The 21,883-nt window shown below is 41.3% G+C and overlaps 2 protein-coding genes across 4 annotated transcripts in view; one reads left to right on the forward strand and one right to left on the reverse strand.

The window, feature by feature from the left end:
* jarid2b (jumonji, AT rich interactive domain 2b) overlaps positions 1-10,158 on the forward strand; it is a 117,774-nt gene extending 107,616 nt beyond the window's left edge. Inside the window, exons 9-18 of the mRNA XM_017481047.3 lie at positions 71-160; positions 335-453; positions 1,277-1,347; positions 1,440-1,554; positions 2,404-2,509; positions 4,809-4,991; positions 5,154-5,284; positions 5,584-5,761; positions 7,573-7,680; positions 8,193-10,158. Coding sequence (XP_017336536.1) covers positions 71-160; positions 335-453; positions 1,277-1,347; positions 1,440-1,554; positions 2,404-2,509; positions 4,809-4,991; positions 5,154-5,284; positions 5,584-5,761; positions 7,573-7,680; positions 8,193-8,369 — 1,278 coding nt within the window. The 3' untranslated portion in view covers positions 8,370-10,158. The remainder of the gene's footprint in view (positions 1-70; positions 161-334; positions 454-1,276; positions 1,348-1,439; positions 1,555-2,403; positions 2,510-4,808; positions 4,992-5,153; positions 5,285-5,583; positions 5,762-7,572; positions 7,681-8,192) is intronic.
* Positions 10,159-10,206: 48 nt separating this feature from the next.
* Positions 10,207-21,883, reverse strand: part of dtnbp1b (dystrobrevin binding protein 1b) — a 43,238-nt gene continuing 31,561 nt past the window's right edge. For 2 of the 3 annotated variants that reach the window (XM_017481062.3, XM_017481064.3), the window contains exons 3-4: positions 14,973-15,116; positions 10,207-12,521 (exon numbers count right to left, since the gene is read on the reverse strand). In XM_017481062.3, the coding sequence (XP_017336551.1) occupies positions 12,271-12,521; positions 14,973-15,116 (395 nt within the window). In that variant the 3' untranslated portion in view covers positions 10,207-12,270. The remainder of the gene's footprint in view (positions 12,522-14,972; positions 15,117-21,883) is intronic. The other variant, XM_017481063.3, reaches the window with a different exon arrangement.

Below are 21,883 nucleotides of genomic sequence, written 5' to 3' on the forward strand. Positions count from 1 at the left end.
GTATTCCTGACTGTGTGCGTGTGTGTGTGTGTGTGTGTGTGTGTGTGTGTGTGTGTGGCCGGCCTTCCAGGGGCGATCAGTGTCTTTGACCACCTTCTACAGAATAGCCCGGAACGCGATGATGTGCTTTAATAAGGAACCCGGAGCATCAGAAGTTGAGGTATTTTTGTTGTCGTGTTTTTCGGTGATTCTGCGCGAGCTCTTAACGCGAGTAATTCTCTCTAATCCCGCTGTGCGTTTTATTACTGCAGAGTTAATTGTGTGATTATTGGATCGCACAAAATGTTTTTTTCTGCTGTAGCTGCGTTTCAGTTTTTCCACTCCTCTCTTGTAGCAAGAGTACTGGCGGATAGTGGAGCAGAGGGACTGCCACGTAGCGGTGCATTATGGGAAAGTGGACACGAGCACGCACGGAAGCGGCTTTCCTGTGGGCAAGTCCGAGCCGTTCTCGAAGTAAGAGCCTTTCCACCGTTAATGCCTGGTGATTCATCCTGATAATGATCTGAAGAGAGAAACACACACACACACACACACACACACACACACACACACACACACACACACACACACACACACACACACATAGAAAGTCAGATGCACAGAGAAAGAGAGACGTGCATAGAAAAAAAAGAGCCAGCAAGACAGAGACAGACTGAGAGTGAGATGCAGAGAGACCATCTGAGAGAGAGACGTAGACAGACTGAGTGTGGGATACAGAGAAAGACCGACAGAGAGAGAGAGACACATGCAGACAGAGGGACAGACTGAGAGAGACATGAACAGAGTGAGACAGACGAAGAGAGAGACAGTGAGACAAACTCGGAGAGACACATGGACAGAGAGAGAGACATGCAGACAGAGGGAGACAGTGAGACAGACAGACAGAGAGAGAGAGACACACCGACAGAGTCAGAGACAAACGGAGACAGTGAGACCGACTGAGATGCAGAGAGAGACAGACTGAGAGAGAGAGACATGCAGACAGAGACAGTGAGGGAGAGAGAGAGAGACCAACAGAGTGAGAGACATACTGAGGGAGAGACAGTGAGACAAACTCGGAGAGACACATGGACAGAGAGAGACACAGACAGAGTGAGAGACAAATGGAGACACCGAGACAGAGTGAGATGCAGAGACTTACAGACCGAGAGAGCGACATACAGAGAGAGAGAGACATACAGACGGACATAGAGGGAGAGACACAGAGAGAGAGAGACTCCACACTGGATTGGTATGTTTTGTGTCACCTCTAAATTTCTCCCCCCTTTTTATTTAGACACGGATGGAACCTCACTGTCCTCCCTCACAACTCCGGCTCCATCCTGCGCCACCTCGGTGCCGTGCCCGGTGAGTCTGCATCTGCTGCTGCATGCCAGAGGCCCAGGAGTGTGTTCACACCACAGACTATTCATCTGAATTCTCTCTCTCTCTCTGTACAGGGGTGACTGTTCCCTGGCTGAACATTGGCATGGTCTTTTCTACCTCATGCTGGTCCCGAGACCAAAACCGCCTTCCATACATTGATTACTTACACACTGGTGCTGACTGCATTTGGTAAGTTCCAGCGTAAAGAGCAGATCGGAGACGGGTCTTTGTAAACCTAGCTCGCGCCATTAAAGGGTCGGTTTGTCATATTTCGAGCCTTCTGCCGTGTAGAGGGGGTTGAATTCCAGTTGCGGGGAAAATATCGGCACTCCTTCCTGTTCCCCAAAAACACTACCGTTTCGCCTGTTGAAACTCTAAATGTGTTGTTAACGACCTTTTTAAGGAGGTCATTTCAGGGCCAGAATGAACAGGAACCAGAAGCTTTATTGGAGGGGAAACTGTCCAGGAACCTTTCTGACCGAATTGCGAAATCACACTTCGTTATAGTGACCTTTTAAAACGATGTTTTCTGGTTTTGGGACACGGCTCAAACAATACAAACTGCACCTTTAATATTGATGTCTTAATAGTATTAGTATTACAGTGGTGCTAGAAAGTATGTGAACCCCTTTTTTTTCTTCTTGTTTAATTTTTATAAACATCTGTAACCTGTGAAACCTGAAATGGAAATCGAATGGTACGCGCGGCAGACGACGTTCGTTATGTGAAATTAGAGTTCTGGATTTGGTGTACGGGTTCAGCGGGACAGCTGTGTTGTGGATCGTTTATTATCGAGTCTAGCCTTGCTGAGGAACTGAGAGGAAGCAGGACTCGGTGTGAAAGCATAACTGATCACAGCATGTGCTGCTCCTGTGAGACTGTGTGTGTGTGTGAACTGACTCATCAAATAAATAAAATAAAAAAAGCTAGTTGCTATGGTAGCACACAGCTGGCACAGGAGAGCTCCTTTTCTCTAGTGACTCGCACGCACACACTCTCACACGGAGCTGACGTAGGGTTTCTCGCTGTGCCGTTCAGGTATTCGATTCCTGCTGAGGAGAAAGCTAAGCTTGATAATGTAGTGCACACGCTGCTGCAGGCCAACGGCACACCGGGACTCGAGATGCTGGAGAAGAACATAATGGTGAGAAAATTACACTCGCACACACTCACACTATTTAATAATATAGACTACACACACACACACACACACACACACACACACACACACACACAGAGAGAGCAAAGATACAAGTTTCAGAGAAGCGCAAGCAAACTCATAAATTCCCAATTTTCCATCATACTCTTGTTCCAAACACTCACACTCTGGTCCACACACTGTGTGTGTGTATATATATGTATATGTGTGTATATATATATATATATATATATATATATATATATATATATATATATATATATATATATATATATATATATATATATGTGTGTGTGTGTGTGTGTGTGTGTTAATGTTGTTAGTATTTTGTCTTCTGGGAGACATGTAACTGTTATTTAGCATCTGAAGGTCAGTACTAAAAAACATTAAAAAAAAGATCGTGAAACAAAATAATAATTTACACTAATCATCCTGTTCAAAAGTTTACACCCCCCCTGGCTCTTAATGTAACGTGTTGCCTTCTTGAGCATCAGTGAACGTTTGCGCCGTTTATAATAGTCGTGTACGAGTCCCTCGGTCGTCCTCAGTGTGAAACGATGGATCTCGACATCACGTAGTTAATGTTGGAAAGTAGTTAAATATACAGAAGATGCTGGAAAAGTAAAGAACGTGCAGGACCTGGAGGATTTTTCTGGAGAACAGCGGGCAGTTTAACTGCTCAGGATAAACAAGGGACTCGTGAAAAACTCTCACAACAAATAAACACAGTCTCTGATCATCCGGGTAACGACACGCAGTATTAATAATCAAGGGTGTGTAAACTTTTAAACGGGGTAATTGTTTATAAATTCAGCTATTATCTCATCTTGTGGACGATATGTAAACATCTGTTATGTGAAATATCTTCTTCAGGACAGGACTAAATAAACAACAACATGGGATTTTTACGATCATTCTTATTTTGTTAACAGTATTAAGATTTAGCAGATTCTGCAAGGGGTGTGCAAACTTTTGGGCACAACTGTATATATTTAAGCAATATTAGTAGAAACAATAATAAACAGAATTCTATTACCATTATACAAATAATACAGTCCAAAAACTGTTCTATATTATTTTTGTTAAACTTTGACTAACCAAATGCCAATACCATCGTACTAATAACATACCTATAGACGGTCATATTCTGAGAAGTGTTTATTTTTTATTTTTTTATCCGGTTATAGTTACATTTAATGTTGTGAGTTAGTTCCCGTTACAAAAACGCTGAAACTGGACATGCTGAAAACTTCATCATATCGACATTAAAGAACATGTTTTATCACATTTAATATTAAACGTATAGGACTGTACGGAGCTTCGGCCTTGCGTGCCGCCGTGCGAGTCGTCACTATAGAAACGATAACGTATTGGAACGAGCGAGTGTGATTCGCCTTTTCATCAACAGCACTGTGGTATACAATTACAATAGCTATATCCATAGACCGTAGTAATACGCTAATGCAAAAATATACTAATGAACAATATACTAATGAACAATATATTAGCAAAAATACCCATAAATAGCTCTACGATCACTATTAACTTCTAAAAGTCGTAAACAAAATAATGTAGCACCGGTACACAGTTTACACACACAAATAAATATGAATATTCCGTAACAATAAGAAATAATAACCATATACTAAACCGTACTAATATAATAATATTTAGTATAGTCATTGTTATGCATTTAAACATTAAAGAACCAAAAGCTCCATAACCAATACAATAACAATGTGTATATTATCTTCTACCTAAACAATATTAATGAATAATACTTTCTAATGTGTAATCTTTTAACCAGTGATTAAACCAGTTAACAATATTAGTACTAACGTACTAAAATATACTAATAAACATTATTTCCCCTTTCAAGTCTGACTTAGTATCCAGTGGTTTCGTGTAAAGCTGGTTATTCAGCACCTCCTGTGAATAGTCTCCATAATATAAATAAGTATACTATGCAACATCGATTATGCCGGACCTTCAAGCGGCGGCGAACCAAGCCGTAGTATTAATCTACTGGCAAAAGACAATCTTTTACGAATGCACTTTATGAATATACAAAAATAGCAATGGTGGTATTAGAAATGGTATTGTTATGCTAGTGATTAATAATACAGTATATAAAAAAAAAAAACAACAAAAAAAAACACGTGCAATAATATTTCAACACCAGTGGACGTAAACAGTACTAAGTTTTCTGTAATGTTAATAAATAAATAATCTTGGAAATGTGTGTGTGTGTGTGTGTGTGTGTGTGTGTGTGTGTGTGTGTAAGATCTCTCCGGAGGTGCTGAGTCGCGAGGGGATTAAAGTTCACCGCACGGTGCAGCAGAGCGGACAGTTCGTGGTGGTTTTTCCCGGCACGTTCGTCTCCAGAGTGTGTTGTGGGTACAGTGTGTCGGAGACGGTGCACTTCGCCACGCCCCAGTGGATGAACCTGGGTTACGAGGCTGCCAAGGTGAGATGCGCATCTCTGCCCCTCTGCTGCCACCTTCTGGACTGATGGATTACAACCACAACAGTTTAACTTCCTGCTCTGTTTATTCATTATATTCACTCTTGCTCTTTGTGTGTGTGTTTGTGTGTGTGTTTTTTTTTTCTTCCCCCCTTCCTGGATCAGGATCTGAAATGCAGGCGCATCGCCAAGCCCTTCTCCATGGAGAAGCTGCTCTACCAGATCGCCACGGCCGAGGCCAAACGAGAGAATGCACTTCTGCTGAGTACAATCTCCTCTCTTCTCAAAGATCTCAGGTCTGCACCTCACACGCGTTCGTTTCGAACTCCCAGCTTGCGATCTGATTGGTCAGGAGGTTAACTGAGCAGTGATCATGGGAATGATGATGGATGGGGGGGAAAAAAGTAGGCGTTTTGTAGAGACAGAGTGAAAAGTAGCCTTATTAAACTGACTTATTAGTACAATTTATTCAGTTTATGTGAAAGAGGAAAGCTAGCGCATCGTCACACACCTCTGGTGACTAAAAGGTCGAGAGTTCCTGGTTTACACTTGTGGATAGTGGGACTGAAGTATGTGTGTTTTTGTTGTGTTGCAGGAACATAGAGATGAGGCAGAGGCAGGAGCTCTACGAGGCCGGTCTGCTCTCCTCCGCCCGCTACGGCACTCACGATAACGGGCTCGCAGACAACAGGAAGAAACCACGCAAGTGGCCGGCGCTTGAGTCGTCCGAGAGACGCTGCCAAATGTGCCAGCACCTCTGTTACCTGTCCATGGTGAGACCACAGTCATATGTTTGTGTATATATGTATATATCTACTAGAACAACACCTCCTACATGTTAGTGAAAAGCAATAGTATAATACATAATAATAATAATAATAATAATAATAATAATAATAAAAACCCCTGTTTTGATTCAGACACGTATTATAAAACGATTCAGATTCTTTGTACGAAGCCGCTTCTCAATGTATATTTTGAATAAATGATCAAGGACGCTGTACGTGATGAATGTAAGACCGAGAGCACCCTGTATTCGGACAGCAGATAATTCAGTAAGTTGAGAGAATTGAGTAAGTCGGTTATTATACGCCGGCTGTTGGATTCTCGATTCTGATTGGTTGGAAGGTCTTGAGACACTTTCTGTAAAGGCAGCTCTGACGGTAGTCCCGGCTCAAGGCAGGTCACAGGATTATATTAACGCGCTCGTCCGACGGTGGACTAGCATGCTGCGAGTGACGGCTTACACAGGAAGTTGAAAGGAGTCTGGCGTGTCAGCGTTGATGTTTGTTGGTAAATGAGACTCGTGTTCGACGCGTGCGAATCGAAGAGCGCTCTGGCTGAATCGTCGTGATGACGTCATATGACGCGTCTCGGGTCAAAATCTCCTGAAAAAAAAATACAAGCCGCTCCCTATATTAGAGTTTGCGTGATTTTTCAGTCATTCCTGCGATCACAAAACCACTAAATCCTAGTGCAGTGGTTCTCAACCCGGGGCGCGCAAATTATTTTCAAGGAAAATAACACAGACAGGGAGTCATTTGGGTTCTCGGTGTATTTTATTGCTTTTCAAATGGAATGTGTGTAAATGAAAAACGCCGTGTTCCCTCTCCCTCTGTATTTTATTTTTTCTAGGAAGAGGCGGAGCTTAGCTGCCTTTTATCTAGCGGTCAGTGCAGACCAGTAATGCCAACTTAGCGACTTTTCAGACCCCTTTAGCGACTTTTCAGACCCCTTTAGCGACTTTTCAGACTTCTCCAGAGCCCTTTAGCAACGTTTTTGCGAAAAAAAAAAAAAAAAAAAAATTTAAAAAGGCTCCTTGCGACAAATCTAGCGACTCTTTTGGACAAACCTTACCGAATGTCGCCAGTACTGTCCTGCAAGCGCGAGGTCTCGCTTTCCCGCCGCACTCCCACCTCTCTCTGCGTCTGCTCTGTTCAGTGAGTGTCTGAGAGCCGGAGATTTAACAACGTCGTGGATAACGAGACGCGCCCTTCGTCCCAGTTTACATCATTCGCACGCGAATGTCTTTAGAACGCAAGACGAACGAAATGCACCATGTTTTACATGTAAAACAGTTCACGTTATCACAGCCTAGTTCTCCTGTTCCGAGTAGTTACAGTGTTCAGAAACATTTTTAATCATTCATGTTCAACACCTGTCGGTTATGTACTTTTATGAAAGTCATAAAAAGTAATTTAGCAGAAAATATCTATCTGTCAAAAACAGATTATAGATCATATACTCTCTCTATATTTTTTTATATAGAATAGATAATCGTTATACCTGGTCTCTTCCAATATTGGGCGGGGGGGGGGGGTGATTGGCAAGGCTTGGGGGAGGCTTTAGTTACAAAAGGTTGAACCTCTGTCCTAGAGGGACTGATGATGATGATAATTATTATTATTATTATTATTATTATTGTTAAGTGAGTAGTGAAAGTGTACAGTGCATCATTTTAGTACAGTTTTAATGTTGCTCCCTTGTGCCCCTGGCTCCCCTGTGCTTTAATACACGTGCGTATGTGTGTATGTACACGGCCCGAATAGACGGAACTGAGGACTGAACGCCGTCTGTGTTTCAGGTGGTGCAGGAGAACGAGAACGTGGTGTTCTGTCTGGAGTGTGCACTGCGCTATGTGGAGAAACACAAATCCTGCCGTGGCCTGAAGATGATGTACCGCTACGACGAGGTAAGCCTCAGCAGTAATGCGTGTTGAGTTAAAGCGAGCCTGCAGGGGGCGCCACTGAGCCAAGTTTGCCGCTCGTGACGCTGACTGTGCGCTTTGTGTTCCCTTCACGTCCTTTTGGCTTCAGGATGTCGGTTACATAACGAGCGCCAAGATGTCACTCGTGTCTTTCCCTTTCAAATTCGGATTTGGAAAAAAAAGAAAGAAAGAAAGAAACCGGAGCACTCGGTCATTAAGCGAAAGATTTTTCAGTGTATTAAGAAAGCAAACGCGTCATCTCTGACCGAGCTAACGTGGAGAAAACGTTCTCTCATACAGACGTGACCCGGATGTGACCGGCTGACACTCGGCACGCTTTCCGTTTTCCCCACTGAGAACAAAGTATTGGCACCCTCGCCATCGTTTTGGCCGCTTTCCACCGTTACTGCTACTTTTCCGTCTGGGCTAAAGTGTGTGATGATGACTTGCTCTGTTCTCTGTTCTTACATCCTGTGTTTCTCCTCATCTCCCTGCAGGAGCAGATCAACAATTTGGTGAATCTGGTGTCCTGTAAAGCCATGAAGAGTTCAGCGGAAAGCTGTAACGGCTCCAGTCCTAACAAAACCCCGACCAAGCGCCGCCCGAGGAAGAGCGCCTCCTTAGAGCTGACTCTCACCCGCTTGGGCAAAAACGCCACCGTGGTCGTCTCATGAGAGAGAAAGAGAGAGAGAGAGACGTCCTGCTCTGAGCTCCTGAGATCTTTTAACTAATCACCTCTCTCTCACCCTGTCTCCGTCACGCTGTCTCTCTCAGACACGGATCTTCTGCCTCCTACAGTACAGCGAAACTTGCTGCGTGCGAGCGAGCTGCCTTTTTTGCACTAGAGCGAAAGAAGGTTTTCTTTGGATTTGTTTTTTTTTTATATATATTTTTTTATTTTAGTTAGCATTAAGCTCCATACTCCCCGGTCTGATTACTGGAGCTAGACAGATGTCGTCCTCTCGCACGAACCCTTTTCTTTTTTTTTTTTTTGTTCTTTTTTCCTCCTCATCCTCGGCCCTGTCGACTGCATACACACTCAGCCTGAACTGTGAATTGAGACACGTTGGTGCTCCTCTTTTTGTTATTTTTTTATTTCTGTGTCAAGATTCCAGAGACGCAAATGCCGTTCGCTCGGCCTGGACTGCTTAGTTCTGTTTTTGTTTGTTTGTTTTTCTCTTTTTTTTAAAAAAAAAAAAAACAAAAACTGTTTTTAAACGACTGAGTTTGACCTCTTTGAGTTGGATGCAAAGGCGAGGTAACACTTGAAAGCGAGACTTGTTTTCATTTCGTTTTTTAAACATGGGATGGTTTTAATGCGACGGGTGGGGACGTGACGAGCTCCTGCGCTGACACTAGCTTACCCGTGCCTGATCTTCAGCCGAGGAGCCTCCCGTCTGATTCTTTGGTGCTGTTTTATTTTTATTCGTTTTTTTTTTTTTTTTAAACATCATACACAAAGCAAAGGTAAATGAAAACGCTGCCTTCGGTGGCTTTCCACTTCGACATGTGCAATCGTGTTAACATTCCACACTTCCTGACTTATCATTTCATCTGCACCAGTTAACATTAATTATTATTATTATTATTATTACTGTAATTATTATTATTTGTGTTTTTTGACCATTATTTCTTCCACATTTTGGATGATCTCAAGTAGAGCCACTAGGCAAAGAGTGTATAATGTGAAATTGATTTTTTCTTCTTCTTCTTCTTCTTATTTTTGTCTTATGAGCGATTTCTCAAAGGATCCCATAGACTTTTTTTTTTTTTTTTTTTTGTACATAATCCTGTAAATGTCTTTAAATACTTGAGCCGCTGCGTCGAGGTGCCAGAAAGAGGAAACGAAACGAAAAACACGTGATGAAGAAACAGCCTTACCTTTCCGTTTCTTCATCCGACCGGTGTGTGAGAGTGTGTGAGAGTGTGTGAGAGTGTGTGAGAGTGTGTGAGAGTGTGTGAGAGTGTGTGAGAGTGTGTGAGAGTGTGTGAGAGTGTGTGAGAGTGTGTGAGAGTGTGTGAGAGTGTGTGAGGGAGAGAGAGAGAGACGCGTACAGGGTTCCTCTGGCATTGTGGAGAAAATCTGAAGTGCTGCTTATATCGCTGATAAATAAGATATGGAGTAGCGATGCCCCCCCCTCCCCCCTCACCTTCATCCCAGGTTACTTGGTTTTGTTTTTTAGCTTTACTTTTTTAAAGAAAAGGGAGGAAAAAAAAAAAAACCTAAACAAAAAAAAAAAAAAAAGGTTTTTACATTTTCATTACTGAAAATTCAATGATGATGTAGCTACTCATGTTGCACTGAGCTTGCCAGTGGTGACTGTCAAGGAAAAAAAACAAAAACCCTATAATCCAGTTTGATGGTTGTCGTCCTTTCCAGAAGACTGAACTGTTTTAGGACTATTTAATGAAAACAAAGTCAGGTTTGTTTGTTTTTTCAACAGGAATAAAAACGCGGTTGTTGAGTTTTTATGGCCTTACGATGTATTTTATTCACTTTTTTGCTGTCTGTTTTGGGTTTTTTTTTTTTTTTTTTTTTTTCCCTGAAAGGTTGTATGAAAGATTTGCTAAGCGTCTGGCAAAGTTAATTTATTCTCACAGCGTCTCAGCCTTTCCTCACACGGGAAGATTTCATGTTTGTTATATTGTTTTTTTTTTTGTTTTTTTTTGTTTTGTTTTTTTTTACTTTTCAAGTTTGTACTCAAGGTTTAATAAAAACGTATGGAAAATCTGCAGGCTTTTCGATTCGTCTGTGGAATATTTCGACGGGATCTTTTTCGTCTAGACTAAGACTCTCTCCTCCTCGGGTCATGGCTGTTTACGTTAAATGTTTATCTGTAAGAATTTTTATTATTATTATTATTATTATTTAAACATCCATGAGTTAACTCCTATTTGCCAGGAGGTCAGGGCTCTGTGCAGGACACGTGAGTTCTTCCAGTGGAATCTTAACACGCCGCGTCTTCGTGGAGCTCGCTTTGTGCATCGTCGTGCTGGAGCAGCTTTCAGACCTTCAGTTCCCGTGAAGGGAAACTGTCACGCTACAGACGTTCTAGACGACCGTGTGCTTCCGACTTTCGAGAAAAACCCACACGCGGCTGTGATACACAGGCGTCCACAAACTTTTGGCCGTGTCGCGTATAAACGTCATAAAACAGTACAGGATTTCAGACTGGTTTTTTTTTTTGTGTGTGTTCTGTGCGTGATTGTTTTGAAAATGCTTGATTTATGAAAAAAAAAAAAATGGGGGAAAGTACTCGACGCGGCGAAATCACGGGCTTTCGCCGCGATGTTTGTCGGTAAACGAGCCCTTTCAGCTGTACTCGTGTTCGCACGTGCATCGAAGTCTGAACGCACGTCGTGATGACGTCACGCGACACGATCTGCGTTGAGTCTGAAAAACTGCTCGAACCTCAGAATATTCCGGATGGTGAAATCCTGAATGGACTGATAAAATCCCCCCAAAAATGGCAACCGTTACTAGCTACAACTCGAGCTGTTTGCCTTAAAGTCTCAACACCTAAACGACTGGAAAAGCTCTAGATGCGTCCCAACACTCTTCCTAGCGTACCTCCCAACGCTTACGGGTTAGACCGATGAGTACAGTTCTGCCATGCCCTTCATTGTCCTGCTCCGGATGCTGATTGGCCACCGCGAACCAATCCCAGTCAGTTATTTAAACGACTCTTCAATGTTATACAAACGAAGCTCTTTCTGTTCCGTAGAGCAAACGTGGGTTTTTTTCTTTTCTTTTCTTTTCTTTTCTTTTCTTTTCTTTTTTTTTTGCGGCCATCGAATTGTAAAATAAATTCCATCGCCGTCCTTCAGCACGGATTTTAATCCGACTATTCAAATGCGAGGCTTGTTAATTACACATGTACAACGGTATCCTATATTTCATTCCTCTGACACAGCGGGTCACGTCCACGTTGACCGTACTAGTTTTTGAGTTTAGGATTTAACCCCGTGCAATTTAAAAGAACGATCGAACGGAGTAATGACTCTCTAATAGGAGCTCCGTAATAAATATATTAATGAATTTTTAAATCATAGACCCCTTGGAGAAGCATCGATTTTTTACAGCGTGTTTAAAAAGTAAATAAATAATAATAATAATAATAAAAACAACCCTGTTTTTTTTTATTTCTAGCACATTCCGTACAGATTCCACACAGATTTAAGTCTGTATAATTCTTAAAAACCACCACCAAATGGGAGAAAATTTTCACAATAGGATCTTTAAAGGTGCACTTCAGTGCTTCTGGTAAGTCCTGGGACTTCATGACACGAGGTCACACAAGCTGCAGTTTACCTTTACTTTTCTTTTTCTTTAAGATCACGAACGATGATGGAAATCAGACTGGCACAGCGCAGGTGATGGTTGCTTTATATAAACCGAACAGGTGGAGATATTATTATAATAGGAGGACCGGGTTGATGCTGCATGGCACGTAGCAGGGGATTTCTGTACAAAACCATCATGAGATCATAAATTACCGGTTACGCACAACACTTGACACGGTCACACACACCGAGGGCGGGGCGCACGGTTTTAAAAACCGTATACTCGTGCATCTATGTGGACGAGTCACGAGTTACACAGTTCTTGGACGACTGATCTTGTCCTGCTTGTACGTCAGCACGGTGCTTCTCCTTCTCGGCCCTGACTCCGCCCCTCTCGTCTTCATCCTCGCCCTCTTCTTCCTGGGTGTCCTGGCTGGCCGAGTCGGTGCAGGTGGAAGAAAGCGAGGCGAGTTTGTGCCTCAGCTCGGCCTGTGTCGGGACCTGCAGTGTGATCTCGGCTCCGAATGACTCCGTGTCCGCTTCTAGCAAGATAAATAAAAATAAAACACAGAGAAAGAGAGAGAGAGAAAACTCGATTAAAAGAACGTCTAGCAGGAAGGACAGGAGTGCTTTTCTGTCGCGTGAGGCCATGTGTTCTTCTGTTAATCCCTTTATGTAATTAGTACTAATTGAAAAGCCTGTTTGTGCCTCCTCTCCCATCGTCCCATCCTCCCTCCCTGGAGCCGGATCTTCTCGGAGCATTGTAAATGTCAGCTCTGATTTAGAGGCTGGGGATGACGAACGTCAGCGCCGGTGCGCCTTCAAGGATGTGAGGCATCAATAGAGAATGTCTGAACTCGGCGCAAACGTGTGTTGTGCAGGTAGAGAATGCAGCCGGGTTTCATCGAGAAACCTAGGAGCTGCGTGTAACCTGCGAGAAGAAACACAAATAAATCAAGCGTAATGTGTGTGTGTGTGTGTGTGTGTTCTAGCCCAAAGAGGTTGTAGAGGTAATATGTACAGCATGATGTGTGTGATCAAAAATCAGGTAGCTGACTGCAAGATATTTTCCTACAAATTCATTTTTAAATGAATTTTAGAAGTAGTAGATACGTTCGCACGGTGGCTCAGTGATTAGCACGTTTGCCTCGCACCTCCAGGACTGGGAGTTCGAATCCTGCCTCCGCTCTACGTGTGCGGAGTTTGTGTGTGCGGAGTTTGCGTGTGCGGAGTTTGCGTGTGCGGAGTTTGCATGTTCTCCCCATGCTTCAGGGGTTTCCTCCGGGTTCTCCGGTTTCCTCCTCCAGTCCAAAGACATGAGTTGTAGGCCGATTGACATCTCTAAATTGTCCGTAATGTGTGAATGGGTGTGTGATCGGCCCCCGTCCAGGGTGTCCCCCGCCTTAGTGCCGGGAGTTTCTCGGGATAGTCTCGTGGCTGCCCCCCGTGACCCCGTGTAGGATAAGTGGTACAGAAAATGAACAGATGGATGGATGGATGGATGGATACATTTCACTTCAAAGTTGCAAACCACAACTAAAACACCTGGCAAAAAAACCCATTAATTTTAAGATTAATTCCATGAGATTTCATTTCAGTGTTAAAGGAGCGGTTTGTAACTCTTTGGAGCCCTCTGCTGTCCGTAAGACAAACCGCAATCACGTTGAATGAATGAATAATCCTTTCGTTTCTCCAGCTGAAAACAGCTGTCTCACAGCTCTTAACACTACATGCTTTTAACTAAAGAGGTAATACTAAGCAACTCTTTTTGAGATGAGGGTGGAGCTTATTTCAGGGTAAACTTAAAGTTCCATTTGAAAGAAAATCGCAAGATGTTGCTAATGAACCCCATTAGGAACAGGCATCATGTTAAAATAAATAAATAAATAAATAAATAAAAATTTGTTTTAGAATAAATATTTCCATGGTACATCTGCATTATGACGTGTAGGTTTGCTAACAAAACAAGACACAAAAATATCTATTTTTTGGGGAAAAAATCCCAGAGATTCTTGTTTTATATTAGCTTACTAAACCGAAGCTTATGAACTGATATATATATATATATATATATATATATATATATATATATATATATATATATATATATATATACCATATATTTTGCACAATCACGAATGTACACTGACAGTCACATGTTTGTGAACACCCTATTTTTATAAAATTAAATGACCTAATTTACTCTCTAAATAATTATTCTGATATTAAAAAATCTAATCAAGGAATATTCATTGTTAATTAAGTGTGTGCTGAGCTGAATAGCATTCAGGAGTTGGTTTGGTGTCAGTAAACAGTCGTTCAGGAGTCAGTAAGGAGTCATTTGGGAGTCAGTCAGGAGTTATTCCAGAGTCGGTCAGGAGTCATTCAGGAGTCAGACCAGAGTCGTTGAGGAGTCAGTCTGGAGTCTTTCCCTTGTCAAGAGTCATTAGATAGTGAGATACTGTGATAGTGTGTGTGTGTGTGTGTGTGTGTATATATATATATATATATATATATATATATATATATGTGTGTGTATATATATATATATATATATAATCAGTTCAAAAGCTTCGGTTTAGTAACCACAACCAGAAGACAATGCGTATTTCACGTTTCCCCTTCTGTGAATCAGCTTTTCTGCACAGAGATTTTTGTTTACATTCTTAAGCTGAAAAGAATAAAAGCATCATTTAAAGATGTTTAAATCACCTGCCAAACGCCATAAAATGTACATGTAAATGTAAATTCACTATAGCAAGGGGTCGAACAATGTAACTGCGACGGCTAAACTGTACACGCTGGCACTTCTTTCACACGTGTATTACTTTGTGAAACCGTACGCTCTGACAACAACAAGGAGTAACATAATAACACAAAACCTAGACCACAGATGTGTAAAGGAGGTCAAATGTATGTTTTATTACTTAGAAATATCTGATATGACAAATTAGTGTGTGTGCGTGTGTACGTGTGTGCGTGTGTGCGTGTACCCAGTAAAGGGGAAGCCACACTATTGTCCTCTGCTCCCGAGTTGAGGAAGACGTCCAGGGCCTCGTGGTCAGACATGTCCATCAGGTCCATCTGCTCGAGCATGTCCACATTCACCTCCATGGAAGACATGCTTCCTATTGGCTCTGCGAACCACAGGAAGGGTAAACATGATCATTTCCTCTTCTCTTTATTTTCAACTATCCCACCATTACACTTCCGCAAGAACAGTACGGGAGTCCAGTTATCATTTTGTTTAAAGTTATTTTTGTTGTTGTTATTTTTTTTGTATTTTATTTAGTACTACCCTTCCCAGAAGAAAAAATACTAACAATTTACACTGATCATCCTGCTCAAAAAGTTTACACCCCCCTGGATCTTAATGTATCGTGTTGCCTTCTTGAGCATCAGGGAATGTTTGCACCGTATGTAATAGTCGTGTACGAGTCCCTCGGTCGTCCTCAGTGTGAAAAGATGGGTCTCATCATCATACAGTTACTGCTGGAAAGCAGTTAAATATACAGAATATGCTGGAAAAGTAAAGAATGTGCAGGACCTGGAGGATTTTTCTGAAGAACAGTGGGCAGTTTAACTGCTCAGGATACACAAGGGACTCATGAAGACCTCTCTCAAAACATAAACACAGTCGCTGATCATCCAGGTAACGACACACGGGATTAATAATCAAGGGTGTGTAAACTTTTGAACTGGTTCATTTGTGTACATTCAGTTATTATTGTATCTTGTGGAGGATGTGTAAACATCGGTTACGTGAAATATCTTATACAGGAGTAAATAAAAAAAACTCGTACAGACAAGACATTTTACTTTCTTTCTTTCTTTAGTTAAATCATTGGTCTAGATGCCTTCGAACACACAACAGCATGGAGTCCTCTTGAGTGGACACATGAAGAACTTTTACAAACATTCATGTAAAACAACAAACAAAAAAACAAGCAAAAACCTTTTACAATAGTTTTACCATTGTTAAAGAAGAATTAAAAAATATCTCGAGTCAGGCTGACAGAATTCATGCATGAAGAGTAACATCCATTAGATGGCACATCACAGACGAATCATCTCAGTCCGTCAGGTTTAAATTCAGTTAAATGAGTACCAGGTGTATTTTCAGTGCTATTGAATTAGCTGACATTTCATAATCCGTATCAGATCATTTTTGTTAAATATATATATATCTAAATATATTTTTTTAGTAAACAGTTCATAACCAGGAGTCAAGGGAGCAAAATGGACAATGTTGCCTGGGTGGGAGGGACGACATACGGTCTCTCTGGAGCCTATCCCAGGGAACTCGGGGTACAAGGCAGGGGACACACTGGACAGGATGCCGGCCCATCACAGGTCACGATCACACACACATTCATGCACACACAACGTGGACAATTTCGACACGCCAATCAGCCTACAACTCATGTCTTTGGACAGGGGGAGGAAACCGGAGTACCCGGAGGAAACCCCTGAAGCACAGAGAGAACATGCAAACTTCGTGCACACAGGGTGGAGGTGTGAATTAAAACCCCAACACCGGAGGTGCGAGGCAAACGTGCTAAACATTAAGCCAGCGTGCTCCCCTAGTATCTGTATCTAGTATCAAAGCAACATAATGTAGGCTCAAGGATTAACTGTGTGGTCCTTAAGGTCAGAAGAAAATAAGTTTTAACGGTTTCTTACATTCGTTTGTTCCCAAAAGACATGTTTGTACCTCGAAAGGTGCACGTTAGCACGTGGTAAATTGGGCCCAGAAGAAAAAAAAACCTAGCTATGTTTTTAGTTTGCATTTGAGCACCGTCTGATATGTGTGTTAACGGTTCCACACTGTCGGTATGACTACTGTTACAGTTATATAGCGCTTTTCTAGACACTCAAAGCACTTTACATTGATTGGGGGGGGGATGGGTCTCCTGAACCAGCACTAGTGTGTAGCATCAACCTGGATGATGTGAGAGCAGCCATAGGGCATCAGAACGCCCACCACACACCAGCTATTAGTGGAGAGAAGAGAGTGATGTAGCCAATTCAGAGATGGAGATTATTATAGATGGGGCCATGATAGAGAAGGGCCAATGGGGGAATTTCGCCAGGACACCGGGGTTACACCCTTACTCTTTACGAGAAGTGTCCTGGGATTTTTAATGAGCACGGAGAGTCAGGACCTCGGTTTAACGTCTCATCGCATTAGGACCCACACAGACCACAGGGTGAGCGCCCCCTGCTGGCCTCACTAATACCACGTCCAGCAGCAAAGTTTTCCCTAGGAGGTCTCCCATCCAGGTACCGGTTAGCATCTTAGCTGCTTAGCTTCAGTGGGAAACCAGGCGAGAACTGCAGGGAGATATGGCTCTGGTATACGACTACCAGTATTGCTGTTAGTTAAGTTATGCTGTTAATGCAGACATCACATGCATGAAGAGGGATGACCATCGTGTGTATGTATGTGTGTGAGTGTGTGAGGGACGGAGACGGCGGCGGGGACAGCGCAGAGCTGCATACCTCAGGGATGAGTTAGATCAGGGCAGCAGGAGGAAGGCGGGGAAGGACAGCAGAGAGAAAGAGAGAAGGGAAATGTTAGCTAGGTTTACACACACGTGTGTTCCTCCACAGTGTGAGGTGTACGGATTTAAAGAGCAGCTGCAGGTGCTTGACGTCAAGGCACGGCGATCTACAGGCTTCCAGAAGCTTCTCAGCATGACATGACATGGCTGAGAGAAGCTTTCCACCGAGCTTTCCACTGACTCACATTATTTAAGATTGGAAAATAAAGATATGGCAGTTCATAGCTACAAAATAAGATTTCATTTTGGAAAGACATCATAAACATGTGGCTCAAGAGGACTGTTTGGAAAAGGAGCTCAATTATTATATTGTATGTTTAGCATTTTTTTTGTTTTGTTTTCCTGTTATTGAATATTTTAGTTTGATTTGTTGAATTCTCCATTCTGATTGGTCAGAAGGTGTTGATTCATTTTCTGTAACAGCAGCTCTGACAATAATTTGGACTTTCAAGACAAAATCACAGGTTTCTAGTACTGTATATTAATGCGCTCGTTCTTATATGTTATTCTACGTGTAATTGGTGGTATAGTTTTCTGTAAGCATGCATTTATTTGCGATGATTGGAAGGAGTCTCTAGTGTCAGAGCTTCGTAACAGTCTATACAGTAAGTGATAACAGGAATTAATTTGTTTCATGGACATTACATAAATACAAGCGTAAACAGATACATTATGGCATGTTCTTTAATTATTGAAAAATTGGGACACTATTTGGGCTTTATCTCTTATAATATATTACATTTCCAGAATGATGTATTGCTGCATGCCAGGTCCACCAGGAAGTGAAATCTTTTCAGCTATGGCCGAGTGAAATTTCAGTATCACCTGCTCCAGTTATTTCCTCTGAATGGTTTATATTGATTTTTGAAATACATTTTCTTGAGTGACCCTAGAACCTACAGTGCTGTGAAAAAGTATTTGACCCCGTCCTGATTTCTTCTGTTTTTGTGTATATCTCATACTAAATTGTTTCAGAAATTAAAATAAAATCTAAGATAAAACAAAGGCAGCCTGAGTAAACACAAAATAGAGTTTGTAAATGATCATGTTATTTATTGAAGCAAAAAAGTTCTCCAATACTAACTGGGCCTGTGTGAAAATGTATTTGACCCTGTAATTACTAATTCCTCAAATCTATGAACCTGCATTGATGATGGGGTTCAGCTGGACTAGACGCAACCAGGCCTGATTACTGCAAACCCTGTTCAATCACATCGACACTTACATAGAACTTTTTAAACAGCATGAAGTTGGTTAAAAGGAAAAACGGAAAAATGGAAAAACTCGGCACAGTAGTGAACCTTCCCAGAAGTGGCCGACCTTCCAAAATTCCTCCAAGAGCACAGCAACGACTCATCCAGGAAGTCACCAAAGAGCCAAGGACAACATCAAAAAACCTACAGGCCTCTCTCGCGTCAATAAAGGTCACTGTTCATGACTCCGCTATCAGAAAGACTCTGGGGGAAAATGGCATCCATGGAAGAGTGGTGAGGAGAAAACCACTGCTAACCCAGAAGAACATTAAGACTCGTCTGAATTTTACCAAAACACACCTTGATGATCCTCAAACCTTTTGGGAGAATGTTCTGTGGACTGATGAGTCGAAAGTGGAACTGTTTAGAAGACAGGAGTCCTGTTACATCTGGCGTAAACCAAACACAGAATTCCACAAAAAAATCATCATTCCTATGGTCAAGCATGGTGGTGGTAATGTGATGGTGTGGGGATGCTTTGCTGCTTCAGGGCCTGGACAACTTGCAATAATTGAGGGAAACATGAATTCTGCTCTCTACCAGAAAATCCTAAAGGAGAATGTCCGGTCTTCAGTCCGTAAGTTGAAATTTAAGTGCAAATGGATTATGCAGCAGGACAATGATCCAAAGCATAGGAGTAAATTCTAGTCCAAGAAGTCACATGGGTGAAAGGTGTTGGATATATATATATATATATATATATATATATATATATATATATATATATATATATATATATTTGCTTAAATAAAAAAAAAAATGTGTATTGTGTGTTTATTCAGATTGCCTTTGTTTTATGTCGTATTTCATTTGAGGATCTAAAACTATTTAGTATGAGATATACACAAAACCAGAAGAAATCAGGAAATACTTTTTCACAGCACTGTGCTTTTCCCTCAAAAAACAAGCAGACAGGTTGCCTCGAACTGCAAGGTATGGAAGGTTTATTGAGCTGCTATGTTGTCATTTTCTCATTATATCATCTTGTTATTTTAATTGTGTAACTCATTAATTCTTAGTAACTCATTATTATTCTGACTTAGGAACTTGTTATTTCGATATTATTCCGAGATAGTATCTCATTATTTTGAATTAGAAACTTTTTTTTCAAGGTATTATCTCATTGTTTTGACTTAGTAGCACATTAGTATGACTTACTAACTCATTTTTCTGACAATAATAAAAAAAATTGGTTTACTAACTCAATATTTTGGCTTAGTAATTTATAATTATTCTCTCACTGTACACCATGCCTTGTTTTCCAGCACTGACCTGTTCAGCTGCTTTCTTACACACAAGTGACAAGGGGAAAAGTGCACAAGTGACAAGGCAATGACACTCAAGACAGGGCCAGGATAAAGGGTTGTGCATCTTATTGACTTGCGTGCTGAGCTCCAGGCAAAACTCATTCTCAGTACTGGCAGCTAAGAGCTTTAGAGAGCAGTCTCTGAAGAGCAATCTTCCTGAAATATAACGAGTTCTTCTCATCCAAACATCTGGGTACACTACTGAGAAGTGTAATTTCATCAGTTATGAATACATTGTGAAATGCATTACTAATGCATTACTTAAGTCCCTTAATGACTGAAAGCACCGAGGACAATAACAAATAAGTCATAGAGATAAACAGTGAATAATAGTCATTTTTAAGCAATGACATTGCTGTGTTCGAATTGTGTACACTGCCAGTCAAAAGATTTTTGCACCCCTGGAGTTTTATTACAGTTTAATCACTATTATTGCTATAGAACAACAACCAAACAATGAAAAAAAAAATTCAGAATAGCAAATAACATTAAGCAATGAAGAAAGCTAAACATTTGTGGAACTTATTAACTGGTCGCTCTCAAATCCCGATGTGACTCTACATGAGTGATTTATTAAAGGCATGGACGCTCGGTGAATATACCTGTTAAACCTATAGGTAATAGACAGTGCTAATGTTAACGGTAAAACATTACTTGTGGTGTGTCTAATGCGCCCATGAAGAGTGATCAATATTTGGGCCTTTCTAACATTTCTCAATTTCTTCTCCACACAGAAACTCTACACAGACAGTAACCCAAGCTCAGGATCAGACTGGGGGCTGATCCTGTGAGGAGCTGTGAATCTCTGAGTCATTGTAAGTATGACATTAAAATATTTGATTATGGATTGAGGGTTCGACTGAAAAATATAGATCATTCCATGCACAACTCCAACCTTAGTAAAAATAACATCATACTAATAAGTGCACATCAAACATTGAGTCGCTAAATGATTCCTGACCAACTCCTTACTTAATCCCTTACTTAATCCAGACTGCTGACCAACTCCTCACTTACACCAGAATGAATGCTGACCAACTTCTGAATGACTTTGTGCTGACTCCCGAATGACTCTTGACCGACTCCTGAATAACTCTAAACTGACTCCTGAATGACTCTTGACAAGGGAAAGACTCCTGACTGACTCTTGCTTGACCTCTGAACAACTCTTGCTTGACCTCTGAACAACTCTGGACTGACTTCAGAGCGACTCCTGACTGACTCCTGAACAACTCAGGACTGACTCCTCAACAACTCTGGTCTGACTCCTGAATGACTCCTGACCGACTCTGGAACAACTCTTGACTGACTCCCAAACGACTCCTTACTGACTCCTGAACGACTCTGGACTGACTCCTGAAAGACTCTTTACTGACGCCAAACCAACTCCTGAATGCTATTCAGTTCAGCACACACTTAATTAACAATAAATATTTCTTGATTCAGTTATACCTATTCCTTGATTAGATTTTTAAATATCAGAATATTTATTTGGAGAATAAATTAAGTCATTGAAATTTTGAAAAATAGGGTGCTCACATGACTGTTAGTGTACATTAGTGTTTGAGCAATATATATATATATATATATATATATATATATATATATATATATATATATATATATATATATATATATATATATATATATAAGGGTTTATTTCACTTTTGAGTTGAAAACAATGCGTCCATGAGTGATAAACTATTACCTGAGTAGAATTTTGCATTCATTTATCATTAAGTGGTGAAATAAACACAGTTTGTGGTAGTGGACTCTAACG

This window comes from Ictalurus punctatus, chromosome 12 (assembly GCF_001660625.3).
Source record: "Ictalurus punctatus breed USDA103 chromosome 12, Coco_2.0, whole genome shotgun sequence".
NCBI lineage: Eukaryota > Metazoa > Chordata > Actinopteri > Siluriformes > Ictaluridae > Ictalurus > Ictalurus punctatus.